This window comes from Pseudophryne corroboree, chromosome 3 (genome assembly GCF_028390025.1).
Source record: "Pseudophryne corroboree isolate aPseCor3 chromosome 3, aPseCor3.hap2, whole genome shotgun sequence".
Taxonomy (NCBI): Eukaryota; Metazoa; Chordata; class Amphibia; order Anura; family Myobatrachidae; genus Pseudophryne; species Pseudophryne corroboree.
Genome location: NC_086446.1, coordinates 216,964,672 through 216,978,864, shown reverse-complemented (window position 1 = coordinate 216,978,864; position 14,193 = coordinate 216,964,672). Strand labels below are relative to the sequence as shown.

The 14,193-nt window shown below is 43.6% G+C and overlaps 1 protein-coding gene across 2 annotated transcripts in view; it reads left to right on the top strand.

Annotated features, from left to right (window-relative positions):
- The window catches only part of GRID1 (glutamate ionotropic receptor delta type subunit 1), a 1,444,362-nt gene that overhangs the window by 1,252,021 nt on the left and 178,148 nt on the right, over positions 1-14,193 (top strand). For both annotated transcript variants that reach the window (XM_063958815.1, XM_063958816.1), the window contains exon 9: positions 4,333-4,434. In XM_063958815.1, the coding sequence (XP_063814885.1) occupies positions 4,333-4,434 (102 nt within the window). The remainder of the gene's footprint in view (positions 1-4,332; positions 4,435-14,193) is intronic.

Sequence of the window (14,193 nt, the reverse complement as noted above, 5' to 3'; positions counted from 1 at the left end):
GCTGGGGGTGATATGCAGCACTGCTCTTCATTCCAGGCTCTTTCACAGACTACTCAGGGGAAGATTTATTAATCTCGGTGAAGTGATAATGTGGAAGGTGATAAAGGACCAGCCAATCAGATTTTAACTTCCATGTTACAGGCTGGGTTTGAAAAATGACAGTTAGGAGCTGAATGGCTGGTCCTTTATCATCTTCCACTTTATCACTTCACCCACAGTCCCAACTCTGCACTGCAGCATGCAGGTACGGTGGCTGTACAGTGCATTCTCTGCATTGATAAGAAAAGAGGGCAAGAGAAGCAGTGTGGTGAGGGGGGGGGGGAGATGAGGAGCAGGCATGCACACAGTCTGGGGGGATGAGCAGCACCATGCACACAGATGGTGGGGCGGGATAGAACAGCAGACATTTATCAGAGTAAGGGGGAGGGGGTGAGAGCAGCATGCCTTTCATCTGAAGGGTGGGTAGGGGGAAGGGGCAATAGGCAGAAGTTTTGCCTAGGGTGCCGAGAAACCTTGCACCGGCCCTGATCTACTCCAGATAGAATTATGAAAGTATTTGAAAATACAGACTGGCACCACCTCCGGGTCATCACTAACTCCTAATCTCACTCAACACTAGCTTTCTAGTTAATCCTGACTAGATTTTTGTAGAAAGATTGGACCATTGTCTTTTATTTTATTTTATTTTTTAATAACAGTGATCAGTTCCCCCTCCCCTCCCCTTCCCCCCTCCATCCCCTCCCCCCCTCTATTATCTTTTACGATTCTCTATGTTTTTCTTTTCTCTTACCTTTCCTCTTATTCTCTTCTTTTATTCTCCTTTTTACTACCTCTCTATTCTATTTTCGTCATAGTTTCAAGTAGATAAATTCTACAGAATCCTCAATTTGAATTCCAAATTGCAATTTTTTACCTGAGGTTATTGTTCATATTAACAAGCTGCTTTTTGGATTATTTACTCACATCATATTTTCTGTATCAACAGTCTACTGTATTTTAAGTATTTGATGATCTACTTTTTCTGCACTTTCATTTATGCCTTTAAATAATTGTATTTAAAAAAAAAAATAATACTTTTCTGATCTCTAATTACAGATGTTATAGATTATGTATTTACTATTTATTTGGCTATGTACAGAATGGACCCATGGACATTGTAGCTAAATTTACTGCATTTATGTAGAAATAAAATGATCTGGAACAATGGGATTAAATGAGAGCTTTCAAGTAAAGTATTTCATTGTTTTCAATATCCCCTCTTCTCTCCAGTTGTAAGGATTCTTTATTTCTGATCAATGGAGGATATTCCCATCTCTATAATGAAAGGAACACTGAGAATTTACGGTTGAATTGAAATACAGAAAACCATAAAATTATCTTGACATTTTTGTTTCCTGTTTGATGGACTGTTTTGCTCAGTTTTGCTTATCTTTGTTTGAGAAATGTGGGATATATATATACAGTATATATAAAATATTCTGCTTGGAGTTAGAAGGTGTTTATTTCTAGCCCATAAAAGATAGAGATGTGACAGCTTTATCATTTCAGTTTGAGAGGTCTCAGAAAAACAGTAAACGGGGATTAGGCCACGTTATAATACTTTGTTTCGGTAGGCATACTAATAGTGAAAATAGATAAGTGATGTTTTTGACATTTTATATCTACTAAAAGCCAGAAGATCATCTTCCCAAATGTAACTTATTATGAGTCTTTATCTCTCTAATCAGGGAAGATGATTTCTAATCTACTGTACAGATGGGTCCCTTCTCATTCTTACTGCAATGTGTACGCACAAGTGAATGCATCACGCAACTACCCACAATCGAGTGTGAATAGTCACACCCACGATAATACAATGCTTTCCCTATGGATTATGGGTGCGACTATAGTCATACCTGTGATGAGCAAGAACATACAGTATCTGTACTCCAATCTACAGATTAATTTATTGGTTTATAGGCACCCTTATACACCTTTTACAAAATGCAGTGTTTTATGTTTCTAACTTCCTTTTAAATGTGCATTAGAACCATGTGTTCACGTAAGACATTAAACAGAGCTGTATCCTAAGAGCTGCTGTGTTGCAGCAAGACAAAAATAAATATATTCCTTTGCTTACATAAAAACAGTGCTAAGAAGCCGTCTGTAAGAAAAGATAAGAAAGGTAGCTCAGCATCAACCTAGCCACTGTCCAATAAAAGAGCTGGTGGAAAAACTCAGGTCACTGTTCTATGCATGTCTGTGTACTCCTTGGCATGTCTGTATATCACCTCTGGTCAAATAGAACTCCGGAGGGTAAGTATTCAATAAAATGAATGCAGGATGTGCAGTGTCTGCCCCTCTGGGAAACTTGCCATCCTTGTGCAATTTTTATTATGACTTTTATGAGTCAAAGAGGTATATTTATCCGTATATCAGTTGTGGATGGAAAATGATACATTTGCTCCAATCCACAGTGCGATAATTGAATAAATAGCAGGAATGTATTAATTATTGCATGTAGGGACAGAGACTGTGAGAAAGCTCTGTCCATGAGAATCCATCTATTCACCACTGCTCTGCTACCAGAACAGCAAGTGACAGGGAGCCTCCCAACTTTCCCCTCCACCATGGGACACTGATGCCTGTGGGTGGGAAAGGCAAAAAAATGGGACTGTCATGCAAATATCTGGACAGTTTGGAGGGTTTGGAGTCTTTTTTCCATGAAAATTGCTCCAAAAGCCCTTTATTACATTTCAGTGTAACTAAAATAATATGAAAAGGGTGTAATAACACCCCTTTTCATGTCATGTTAGTAAAAACAATATAAATAAATATAATTAATGAGAAATATGATATTACCATTTAGCCCCATGCATTTTAATTTGAATATACAAAGTTGTGTTCAGGCTCATTAGTTGTTCGATAATGAATTATAATGTACAACATGAATATGGTGTAGTGCATCCCAATGTTGATAAAAATAAAACAATGAAATAAAACAAGGTAACATGGCTCTACCCAAGTGAGCTTACAGTCTAAGGCCAATTGATAAATAAGGTGGAGAAATTGTAGTTGCTGGTGGGTTAAGTGCATGTGACTACTGTATTAAATCTGCCATATAAAATAATAGGAGTCATACCGTATAAAATAACATTTTCATACAAGGTAGAATAATATACAATACACTAAGGGATATGCATCAATGCTTGGAGAGACAAAGTGCGGAGAGATAAAGTACAAACTAATCGGGTCCTGACATTTTTCAAACACGGGGCGGGAGGTATTAACCTCTCCCACAGCGTTAACTGGCTTTCTCCGCAGCTACCTGTCTCCTCCCCGTCCCGGATGTTGCTATTCAGTTCTCCCCCTCACCACCATGGCCACTCATGGCTCAGCATTGTGGATGCTGTGCTGAGCCTTGATATTCACTGGCGCATGCGTACATGCCCCAGCATCCTGAGTGACCGCGGCAGTGAGGGGGAGAAGCGAATAGCAGCACTGGGATGGGGAGGAGGCAGGTGGCTGCGGTGGTGAGGGGGAGAAGCAAATAGCAGCTCCGGGATGGAGAAGAGACAGGTGGCTGCAGAGACAGCCAGTTAACGGTGCAGGAGAGATTAGTACATCCCACCCACAGCCTGTAACATAACAGCTAGGAACTGATTGGCTGGTAGTTTATCTCTCTCCAAGCCACTGGCATATTCATAATGGGTGCAGTGTGTGCCATGCAGGGGTCCAGGGGGCCCACACTGCACATCCTGCACACATTATTTTAATACTTACCCTCCGGAGTCGCGCGGCTTAGCAGTAGCACTGCAGAAACCACTAGGAAAATGGCGTGGCACCATTTTTCCCAGTGATCTACGCATGTGCTAGATTTCCCTAGGGACCCTAGTGCCCAGAAATACAATGCTGCCAGCTAGAGATGGGGGAGCCAAGACGGAGCCTGCACACGGGCCTCCTCCTCTCTAGAAACGCCCCTGCTTTAAGTGTTGATGCATATGTCCCACTGTCTCTTAAAGTTTTGATTTAAATATTGACACCTTCTTTTTACCTTTTACCTTTTACCTTTAAAGCTATTACACTAGTCTTGGCCTACTGTATGTTACTTTACCTTATTATATGTAAGAATGTGCTTCACTGTATAATTGGTGAAGCTTACTATTGATGCAAGAGTCATGTCTGTAGTTTTCTTTCTTTCTTCTTTTTTGTTTGCTGAATATGACACAGACATAATACAGGTAATTTGATGGTGCCATGTGCTTGCATCTATGTACTGTTCTGCAGCTGCATCAGAATAATTTAGGAGCTAAGTAATGCTACTGTATTTTAAAATGTCTTCTATTGTTTTAGCTTGCAACCTGGGATTCCTTAAGAGGCCTTAATGGAAGCTTGCAAGAGAAGCGACTTGACAATGACCTGCAAGGATTAACGTTGAAAGTAGTGACTATCTTGGTATGCTACAGCTAAGTACAAAACAACATTTTCCTTTTTCATGTAATACATAACTTGGCAATACCATTTTATCTTGCTGCTGTTCTAGCATAAGTGAATTTATGTAAATATTTGATTTCAAGCACATTTTGTCTATGTTAATATGTCTCCAGCTATATAATGCACTGGGTGATGAAACTAGGGAAACTATGTGCTATGCCAGCTTATGGTTATTACTTGCAAAGACTGTCAATGTGGTTTGCAGTATGGAGCCAGTGAAAAAATATTGCTTACAATATTTATCATACAGTATATGCAACCTATTGTCTTGGAATGCAAAGCTCTTTCATTTAATGACCAGTATACAGTGTAGAGCCAAAATACTGATGAGACTGATGAGATGACTGACCCAGGACCTCCATAATCTCCTCCACTTTCTTTGCCCACTCTTTATTAACATCATTATCCTATTAGCTGCGTTAGTTGCTTTTAATGTCATTAAGCATGGGCAGCTAAGATTTAGTGAGTGCCAATTCAATACAGAAAAAAAAATCAATGCACTGCTGTTATCATTGGGAATTCCTACTCCTGGTTTCTTGAAGACAGTATGGCCATCCCTATGAGGCAAGGAAAATGTCTATGAAAAAAGTGTGCTGGATTTGGCTAATTCAGAAAAGAGAGATCCAAACATTTGTGGAGAGTTAACTATTTTTTCCAAAACAAATCCACGGCATTAGAATGTTTTTAGGTTATCATATTTCAGTTTATTGATATTGGGACATACACAAAAAAGGTTCTAGAACAGCGGTATTCAACATGCTGCCCTCTAGCTGCCTGTGGAACTACCCAGCATCCCAGCATGCCTTGCTCAGTTTTAGCATGCCCTAATAGCAAAACTGTGGCAGGACATGCTGGGATGTTTAATTTCACACCTGCTCGAGCAGAGCCAGTCCTAGGCATAGGCAAACTAGGCAAATGCCTAGGGCATTCGGTATGCCTATGGGCACAAGCAGCTTCTGCTGATTAAAATGATATGTGGCCTACGAAATGCTATGTTACAATGTATTCCTGGAAATCACTGTAACGTAGCATTTCATATGCAGATACAGTCACAGTCGCACACAGAATATAGACATGTCACATATCATTTTAATCAGAAGAAGCTGCTTGTGCCCATAGTAAATGCAAATAAGATGCCTTTTTATCAAAATAGGTGCCCAACGTTAGCAGAGCTGCCATCTGACTCATGCCAGGCATCTCCTGCTGCATGGCGTATTGAGGCAAGATGAATGAGGACACATCTGTATCCAAGCAGAGGCAGAGGTCACAGTGTTAGTGGCCATGTGAGTGCTGTGTGTGGTGGGTTGGTTGTGCAGTAGTGTTCGGCATATGTGTAAGGGCATTATGTGTATAAATGCGTTAATAATGTGTGGCATATGTGTAAGGGGCACTATGTGTGTCATTATCTGTATAAGGGCATTAATAATGTGTGGCATATGTGTAAGGGACATTATCTGTATAAGGACATTAATAAAAGTTGGCATAATGTGTAATGTGCATTATGTTTATAAGGACATTAATAATGTGTGTCATGTGTAAGGGGCATTACTGTGTGGTATTATGTGTATAAATGCATTACTAATGTGTGGCATTATGTGTATAAGGTGCTCTTCTGTGTGGCGTAACATATAAAAAGGGCACTACTGTGTGGTATAATGTGAATAAAGAGCAATATGGTGTGGTGCTATGTGAATAAGGAGCAATTCAGTGTGATGTAATGTGAATAAGGGACACTACTGTGAGGAGTAATGTTTATAAGGTAAAGTGGTACTACTGTGTGATGTAAAGTGAATTAGGTATACTATCGCATGATATAATGTGAATAAAGTTGCACTACTGTGTCGCGTAATTTGAATTGGGAGTACTATTGTGTGGCTATGCCCCTTCCCAGCAAGAACACACCCCATTTAGGGCTGTGCACCAAGTGTGCGCACTGTTCCTATTTAAAATATATGGGGTAGGAACACCAAAATTAGGACTGCCATGGGCGAGGGGTGATGATGCTGGGAAAGGGGTGCAGGGTCAAAGGCAGAACTAGCGATGGTGCTAGGGGGCACCAGCCAAAATCTTGCCTAGGGCATCATATTGGTTAGGGCCACTCTGTGCTCGAGGGCAGCACATGTTAAATCCCCCTGTTCTAATGAGCATCCCAAAATACACAGCTGAACCTTTGAAAGGCCTATGGCCCGAATTCAGACCTGATCGCTCCTCTGCAAATTTGCAGAGGTTTGCGATCAGATAGCCACCACCCAAACAGGTGAATACCTGTCCCGTGCAAGTTTGCATACGCCTTGTGAAAATCTCTGAGAACGCCGGTCAGCTGCAAGAAAGTTCACAACTCACTCTACATCAAAAGTTTTTCCCTGTCTGTGCAGTCTGTGCGTAGCCCAGGACTTACTCCTACAGTGCGATAGAAACAGGTTGCCCGGGGCCAGAGCTGAAAATGCTTGGGAACGCCAGCTTTTTTCCTGACACTCCCAAAAATTGTCCAGTTACCACCCCCAAATCTCTGCTTCCTGTCAATCAACTTGCATATGCCTAGTGATAAAAAAAATTACTGGATTCTTTAGGAGTTTGGCCTCACGCGTGCGCACTATGATCCATATGCATGTCGAGTGATAAATCGCCCACCTTGAGAATTTACACAACAACGATCAGGTCTGAATTAGCCCCTATTATTCCTCCCAATGGACTGAGAATAAAATACTATACATTTTAAAGTTAAAAATTAATTTCACAGAAGACGACTTTTTCACATAAAACAGATGTGCAACAAACGTTGAAGATTTTTAAATTAATATTCTTTTTTTTATCCAGGCATTCTGTCTGTTGAAGAATACAATAGAAAATTAAAATTAAAAGCTACATAGTTAAATACTTCATTGTTTCACCTTAAAGTCACTTTATTTACTTGCTTTTAAATCCATCCTTCCCTAATCTAATGCCTGGCTGATATGGCTTTAATTATGGCAAATGATCAAGGATATTACACCTGATAGCGGGAATGCTGCACTTCTCCAGCTAGTAAGGTGTAGTATTCACAAAAGTGTGATCACTGTTATGAAGCTATAGGTACAGTAACCACTAGAGATGAGCGGGTTCGGTTTCTCTGAATCCGAACCCGCCCGAACTTCATGTTTTTTTACACGGGGTCCGAGCGACTCGGATCTTCCCGCCTTGCTCGGTTAACCCGAGCGCGCCCGAACGTCATCATCACGCTGTCGGATTCTCGCAAGGCTCGGATTCTATCGCGAGACTCGGATTCTATATAAGGAGCCGCGCGTCGCGGCCATTTTCACACGTGCATTGAGATTGATAGGGAGAGGACGTGGCTGGCGTCCTCTCCGTTTAGAAATTAAAATAGATAGGAGAGTGAGAGTGAGACACTTCATTTACTTACTGGAGCTTAGGAGGAGTTATACTAGTGACTGATGACCAGTGACCTGACCACCAGTGCAGTTTTATAATTTATTATTATTTAATAATCCGTTCTGTTCTTGTTCTCTGCCTGAAAAAAACGATACACAGTGACTCAGTCACACTCACATACCATATCTGTGCTCAGCCCAGTGTGCTGCATCATCTATGTATAATATCTGACTGTGCTCACACAGCTTAATTGTGGGGGAGACTGGGGAGCAGTTATAGGTTATAGCAGGAGCCAGGAGTACATATTAAACAGTGCACACTTTTGCTGCCAGAGTGCCACTGCCAGTGTGACTGACCACTGACCACTGTGACCAGTGACCTGACCACACTGACCACCAGTATAGTATATTGTGATTGAATGTCTGCCTGAAAAAGTACACTCGTCGTGTGACTTGTGTGGTGTTTTTTTATTCTATAAAAATTAAAAAACTCATTCTGCTGACAGACAGTGTCCACTCCAGCAGGTCCGTCATTATATAATATATACCTGTCCGGCTGCAGTAGTGATATATATATATTTTTTATATCATTATTTATCATCCAGTCTACTAGCAGCAGACACAGTATGGTAGTTCACGGCTGTAGCTACCTCTGTGTCGGCACTCGGCAGTCCATCCATAATTGTATACCACCTACCTGTGTTTTTTTTTTCTTTCTTCTTTATACATACTACATCTCATTATCAACCAGTCTATATTAGCAGCAGACACAGTACGGTAGTTCACGGCTGTAGCTACCTCTGTGTCGGCACTCGGCAGTCCATCCATAATTGTATACCACCTACCCGTGGTTTTTTTTTTCTTTCTTCTTTATACATACATACTACATCTCATTATCATCCAGTCTATATTAGCAGCAGACACAGTACAGTACGGTAGTCCACGGCTGTAGCTACCTCTGTGTCGGCACTCGGCAGTCCATCCATAATTGTATACCACCTACCCGTGGTTTTTTTTTCTTTCTTCTTTATACATACTACATCTCATTATCAACCAGTCTATATTAGCAGCAGACACAGTACGGTAGTTCACGGCTGTAGCTACCTCTGTGTCGGCACTCGGCAGTCCATCCATAATTGTATACCACCTACCCGTTGTTTTTTTTTTCTTTCTTCTTTATACATACATACTACATCTCATTATCATCCAGTCTATATTAGCAGCAGACACAGTACAGTACGTTAGTCCACGGCTGTAGCTACCTCTGTGTCGGCACTCGGCAGTCCATCCATAATTGTATACCACCTACCCGTGGTTTTTTTTTCTTTCTTCTTTATACATACTACATCTCATTATCAACCAGTCTATATTAGCAGCAGACACAGTACAGTACGGTAGTCCACGGCTGTAGCTACCTCTGTGTCGGCACTCGGCAGTCCATCCATAATTGTATACCACCTACCCGTGGTTTTTTTTTTCTTTCTTCTTTATACATACTACATCTCATTATCATCCAGTCTATATTAGCAGCAGACACAGTACAGTACGGTAGTCCACGGCTGTAGCTACCTCTGTGTCGGCACTCGGCAGTCCATCCATAATTGTATACCACCTACCCGTGGTTTTTTTTTTCTTTCTTCTTTATACATACTACATCTCATTATCATCCAGTCTATATTAGCAGCAGACACAGTACAGTACGGTAGTCCACGGCTGTAGCTACCTCTGTGTCGGCACTCGGCAGTCCATCCATAATTGTATACCACCTACCCGTGTTTTTTTTTTCTTTCTTCTTTATACATACTACATCTCATTATCAACCAGTCTATATTAGCAGCAGACACAGTACAGTACGGTAGTCCACGGCTGTAGCTACCTCTGTGTCGGCACTCGGCAGTCCATCCATAATTGTATACCACCTACCCGTTGTTGTTTTTTTTCTTCTTTATACATACTACATCTCATTATCAACCAGTCTATATTAGCAGCAGACACAGTACAGTACGGTAGTCCACGGCTGTAGCCACCTCTGTGTCGGCACTCGGCAGTCCATCCATAAGTATACTAGTATCCATCCATCTCCATTGTTTACCTGAGGTGCCTTTTAGTTGTGCCGATTAAAATATGGAGAACAAAAATGTTGAGGTTCCAAAATTAGGGAAAGATCAAGATCCACTTCCACCTCGTGCTGAAGCTGCTGCCACTAGTCATGGCCGAGACGATGAAATGCCAGCAACGTCGTCTGCCAAGGCCGATGCCCAATGTCATAGTACAGAGCATGTCAAATCCAAAACACCAAATATCAGTAAAAAAAGGACTCCAAAACCTAAAATAAAATTGTCGGAGGAGAAGCGTAAACTTGCCAATATGCCATTTACCACACGGAGTGGCAAGGAACGGCTGAGGCCCTGGCCTATGTTCATGGCTAGTGGTTCAGCTTCACATGAGGATGGAAGCACTCAGCCTCTCGCTAGAAAACTGAAAAGACTCAAGCTGGCAAAAGCACCGCAAAGAACTGTGCGTTCTTCGAAATCCCAAATCCACAAGGAGAGTCCAATTGTGTCGGTTGCGATGCCTGACCTTCCCAACACTGGACGTGAAGAGCATGCGCCTTCCACCATTTGCACGCCCCCTGCAAGTGCTGGAAGGAGCACCCGCAGTCCAGTTCCTGATAGTCAGATTGAAGATGTCAGTGTTGAAGTACACCAGGATGAGGAGGATATGGGTGTTGCTGGCGCTGGGGAGGAAATTGACCAGGAGGATTCTGATGGTGAGGTGGTTTGTTTAAGTCAGGCACCCGGGGAGACACCTGTTGTCCGTGGGAGGAATATGGCCGTTGACATGCCTGGTGAAAATACCAAAAAAATCAGCTCTTCAGTGTGGAGGTATTTCAACAGAAAAGCGGACAACAGGTGTCAAGCCGTGTGTTGCCTTTGTCAAGCTGTAATAAGTAGGGGTAAGGACGTTAGCCACCTCGGAACATCCTCCCTTATACGTCACCTGCAGCGCATTCATAATAAGTCAGTGACAAGTTCAAAAACTTTGGGCGACAGCGGAAGCAGTCCACTGACCAGTAAATCCCTTCCTCTTGTAACCAAGCTCCCGCAAACCACCCCACCAACTCCCTCAGTGTCAATTTCCTCCTTCCCCAGGAATGCCAATAGTCCTGCAGGCCATGTCACTGGCAATTCTGACGAGTCCTCTCCTGCCTGGGATTCCTCCGATGCATCCTTGCGTGTAACGCCTACTGCTGCTGGCGCTGCTGTTGTTGCTGCTGGGAGTCGATGGTCATCCCAGAGGGGAAGTCGTAAGCCCACTTGTACTACTTCCAGTAAGCAATTGACTGTCCAACAGTCCTTTGCGAGGAAGATGAAATATCACAGCAGTCATCCTGCTGCAAAGCGGATAACTGAGGCCTTGACAACTATGTTGGTGTTAGACGTGCGTCCGGTATCCGCCGTTAGTTCACAGGGAACTAGACAATTTATTGAGGCAGTGTGCCCCCGTTACCAAATACCATCTAGGTTCCACTTCTCTAGGCAGGCGATACCGAGAATGTACACGGACGTCAGAAAAAGACTCACCAGTGTCCTAAAAAATGCAGTTGTACCCAATGTCCACTTAACCACGGACATGTGGACAAGTGGAGCAGGGCAGGGTCAGGACTATATGACTGTGACAGCCCACTGGGTAGATGTATGGACTCCCGCCGCAAGAACAGCAGCGGCGGCACCAGTAGCAGCATCTCGCAAATGCCAACTCTTTCCTAGGCAGGCTACGCTTTGTATCACCGCTTTCCAGAATACGCACACAGCAGAAAACCTCTTACGGCAACTGAGGAAGATCATCGCGGAATGGCTTACCCCAATTGGACTCTCCTGTGGATTTGTGGCATCGGACAACGCCAGCAATATTGTGTGTGCATTAAATATGGGCAAATTCCAGCACGTCCCATGTTTTGCACATACCTTGAATTTGGTGGTGCAGAATTTTTTAAAAAACGACAGGGGCGTGCAAGAGATGCTGTCGGTGGCCAGAAGAATTGCGGGACACTTTCGGCGTACAGGCACCACGTACAGAAGACTGGAGCACCACCAAAAACTACTGAACCTGCCCTGCCATCATCTGAAGCAAGAAGTGGTAACGAGGTGGAATTCAACCCTCTATATGCTTCAGAGGTTGGAGGAGCAGCAAAAGGCCATTCAAGCCTATACAATTGAGCACGATATAGGAGGTGGAATGCACCTGTCTCAAGTGCAGTGGAGAATGATTTCAACGTTGTGCAAGGTTCTAAAGCCCTTTGAAAATGCCACACGTGAAGTCAGTTCAGACACTGCCAGCCTGAGTCAGGTCATTCCCCTCATCAGGCTTTTGCAGAAGAAGCTGGAGACATTGAAGGAGGAGCTAACACGGAGCGATTCCGCTAGGCATGTGGGACTTGTGGATGGAGCCCTTAATTCGCTTAACAAGGATTCACGGGTGGTCAATCTGTTGAAATCAGAGCACTACATTTTGGCCACCGTGCTCGATCCTAGATTTAAAGCCTACCTTGGATCTCTCTTTCCGGCAGACACAAGTCTGCTGGGGTTGAAAGACCTGCTGGTGAGAAAATTGTCAAGTCAAGCGGAACGCGACCTGTCAACATCTCCTCCTTCACATTCTCCCGCAACTGGGGGTGCGAGGAAAAGGCTCAGAATTCCGAGCCCACCCGCTGGCGGTGATGCAGGGCAGTCTGGAGCGACTGCTGATGCTGACATCTGGTCCGGACTGAAGGACCTGACAACGATTACGGACATGTCGTCTACTGTCACTGCATATGATTCTCTCACCATTGAAAGAATGGTGGAGGATTATATGAGTGACCGCATCCAAGTAGGCACGTCACACAGTCCGTACTTATACTGGCAGGAAAAAGAGGCAATTTGGAGGCCCTTGCACAAACTGGCTTTATTCTACCTAAGTTGCCCTCCCACAAGTGTGTACTCCGAAAGAGTGTTTAGTGCCGCCGCTCACCTTGTCAGCAATCGGCGTACGAGGTTACATCCAGAAAATGTGGAGAAGATGATGTTCATTAAAATGAATTATAATCAATTCCTCCGTGGAGACATTGACCAGCAGCAATTGCCTCCACAAAGTACACAGGGAGCTGAGATGGTGGATTCCAGTGGGGACGAATTGATAATCTGTGAGGAGGGGGATGTACACGGTGATATATCGGAGGATGATGATGAGGTGGACATCTTGCCTCTGTAGAGCCAGTTTGTGCAAGGAGAGATTAATTGCTTCTTTTTTGGTGGGGGTCCAAACCAACCCGTCATTTCAGTCACAGTCGTGTGGCAGACCCTGTCACTGAAATGATGGGTTGGTTAAAGTGTGCATGTCCTGTTTATACAACATAAGGGTGGGTGGGAGGGCCGAAGGACAATTCCATCTTGCACCTCTTTTTTCTTTAATTTTTCTTTGCGTCATGTGCTGTTTGGGGAGGGTTTTTTGGAAGGGACATCCTGCGTGACACTGCAGTGCCACTCCTAGATGGGCCCGGTGTTTGTGTCGGCCACTAGGGTCGCTTATCTTACTCACACAGCTACCTCATTGCGCCTCTTTTTTTCTTTGCGTCATGTGCTATTTGGGGAGGGTTTTTTGGAAGGGACATCCTGCGTGACACTGCAGTGACACTCCTAGATGGGCCCGGTGTTTGTGTCGGCCACTAGGGTCGCTTATCTTACTCACACAGCTACCTCATTGCGCCTCTTTTTTTCTTTGCGTCATGTGCTGTTTGGGGAGGGTTTTTTGGAAGGGACATCCTGCGTGACACTGCAGTGACACTCCTAGATGGGCCCGGTGTTTGTGTCGGCCACTAGGGTCGCTTATCTTACTCACACAGCTACCTCATTGCGCCTCTTTTTTTCTTTGCGTCATGTGCTGTTTGGGGAGGGTTTTTTGGAAGGGACATCCTGCGTGACACTGCAGTGACACTCCTAGATGGGCCCGGTGTTTGTGTCGGCCACTAGGGTCGCTTATCTTACTCACACAGCTACCTCATTGCGCCTCTTTTTTTCTTTGCGTCATGTGCTGTTTGGGGAGGGTTTTTTGGAAGGGACATCCTGCGTGACACTGCAGTGACACTCCTAGATGGGCCCGGTGTTTGTGTCGGCCACTAGGGTCGCTTAGCTTAGTCATCCAGCGACCTAGGTGCAAATTTTAGGACTAAAAATAATATTGTGAGGTGTGAGGTATTCAGAATAGACTGAAAATGAGTGTAAATTATGGTTTTTGAGGTTAATAATACTTTGGGATCAAAATGACCCCCAAATTCTATGATTTAAGCTGTTTTTTAGTGTTTTTTGAAAAA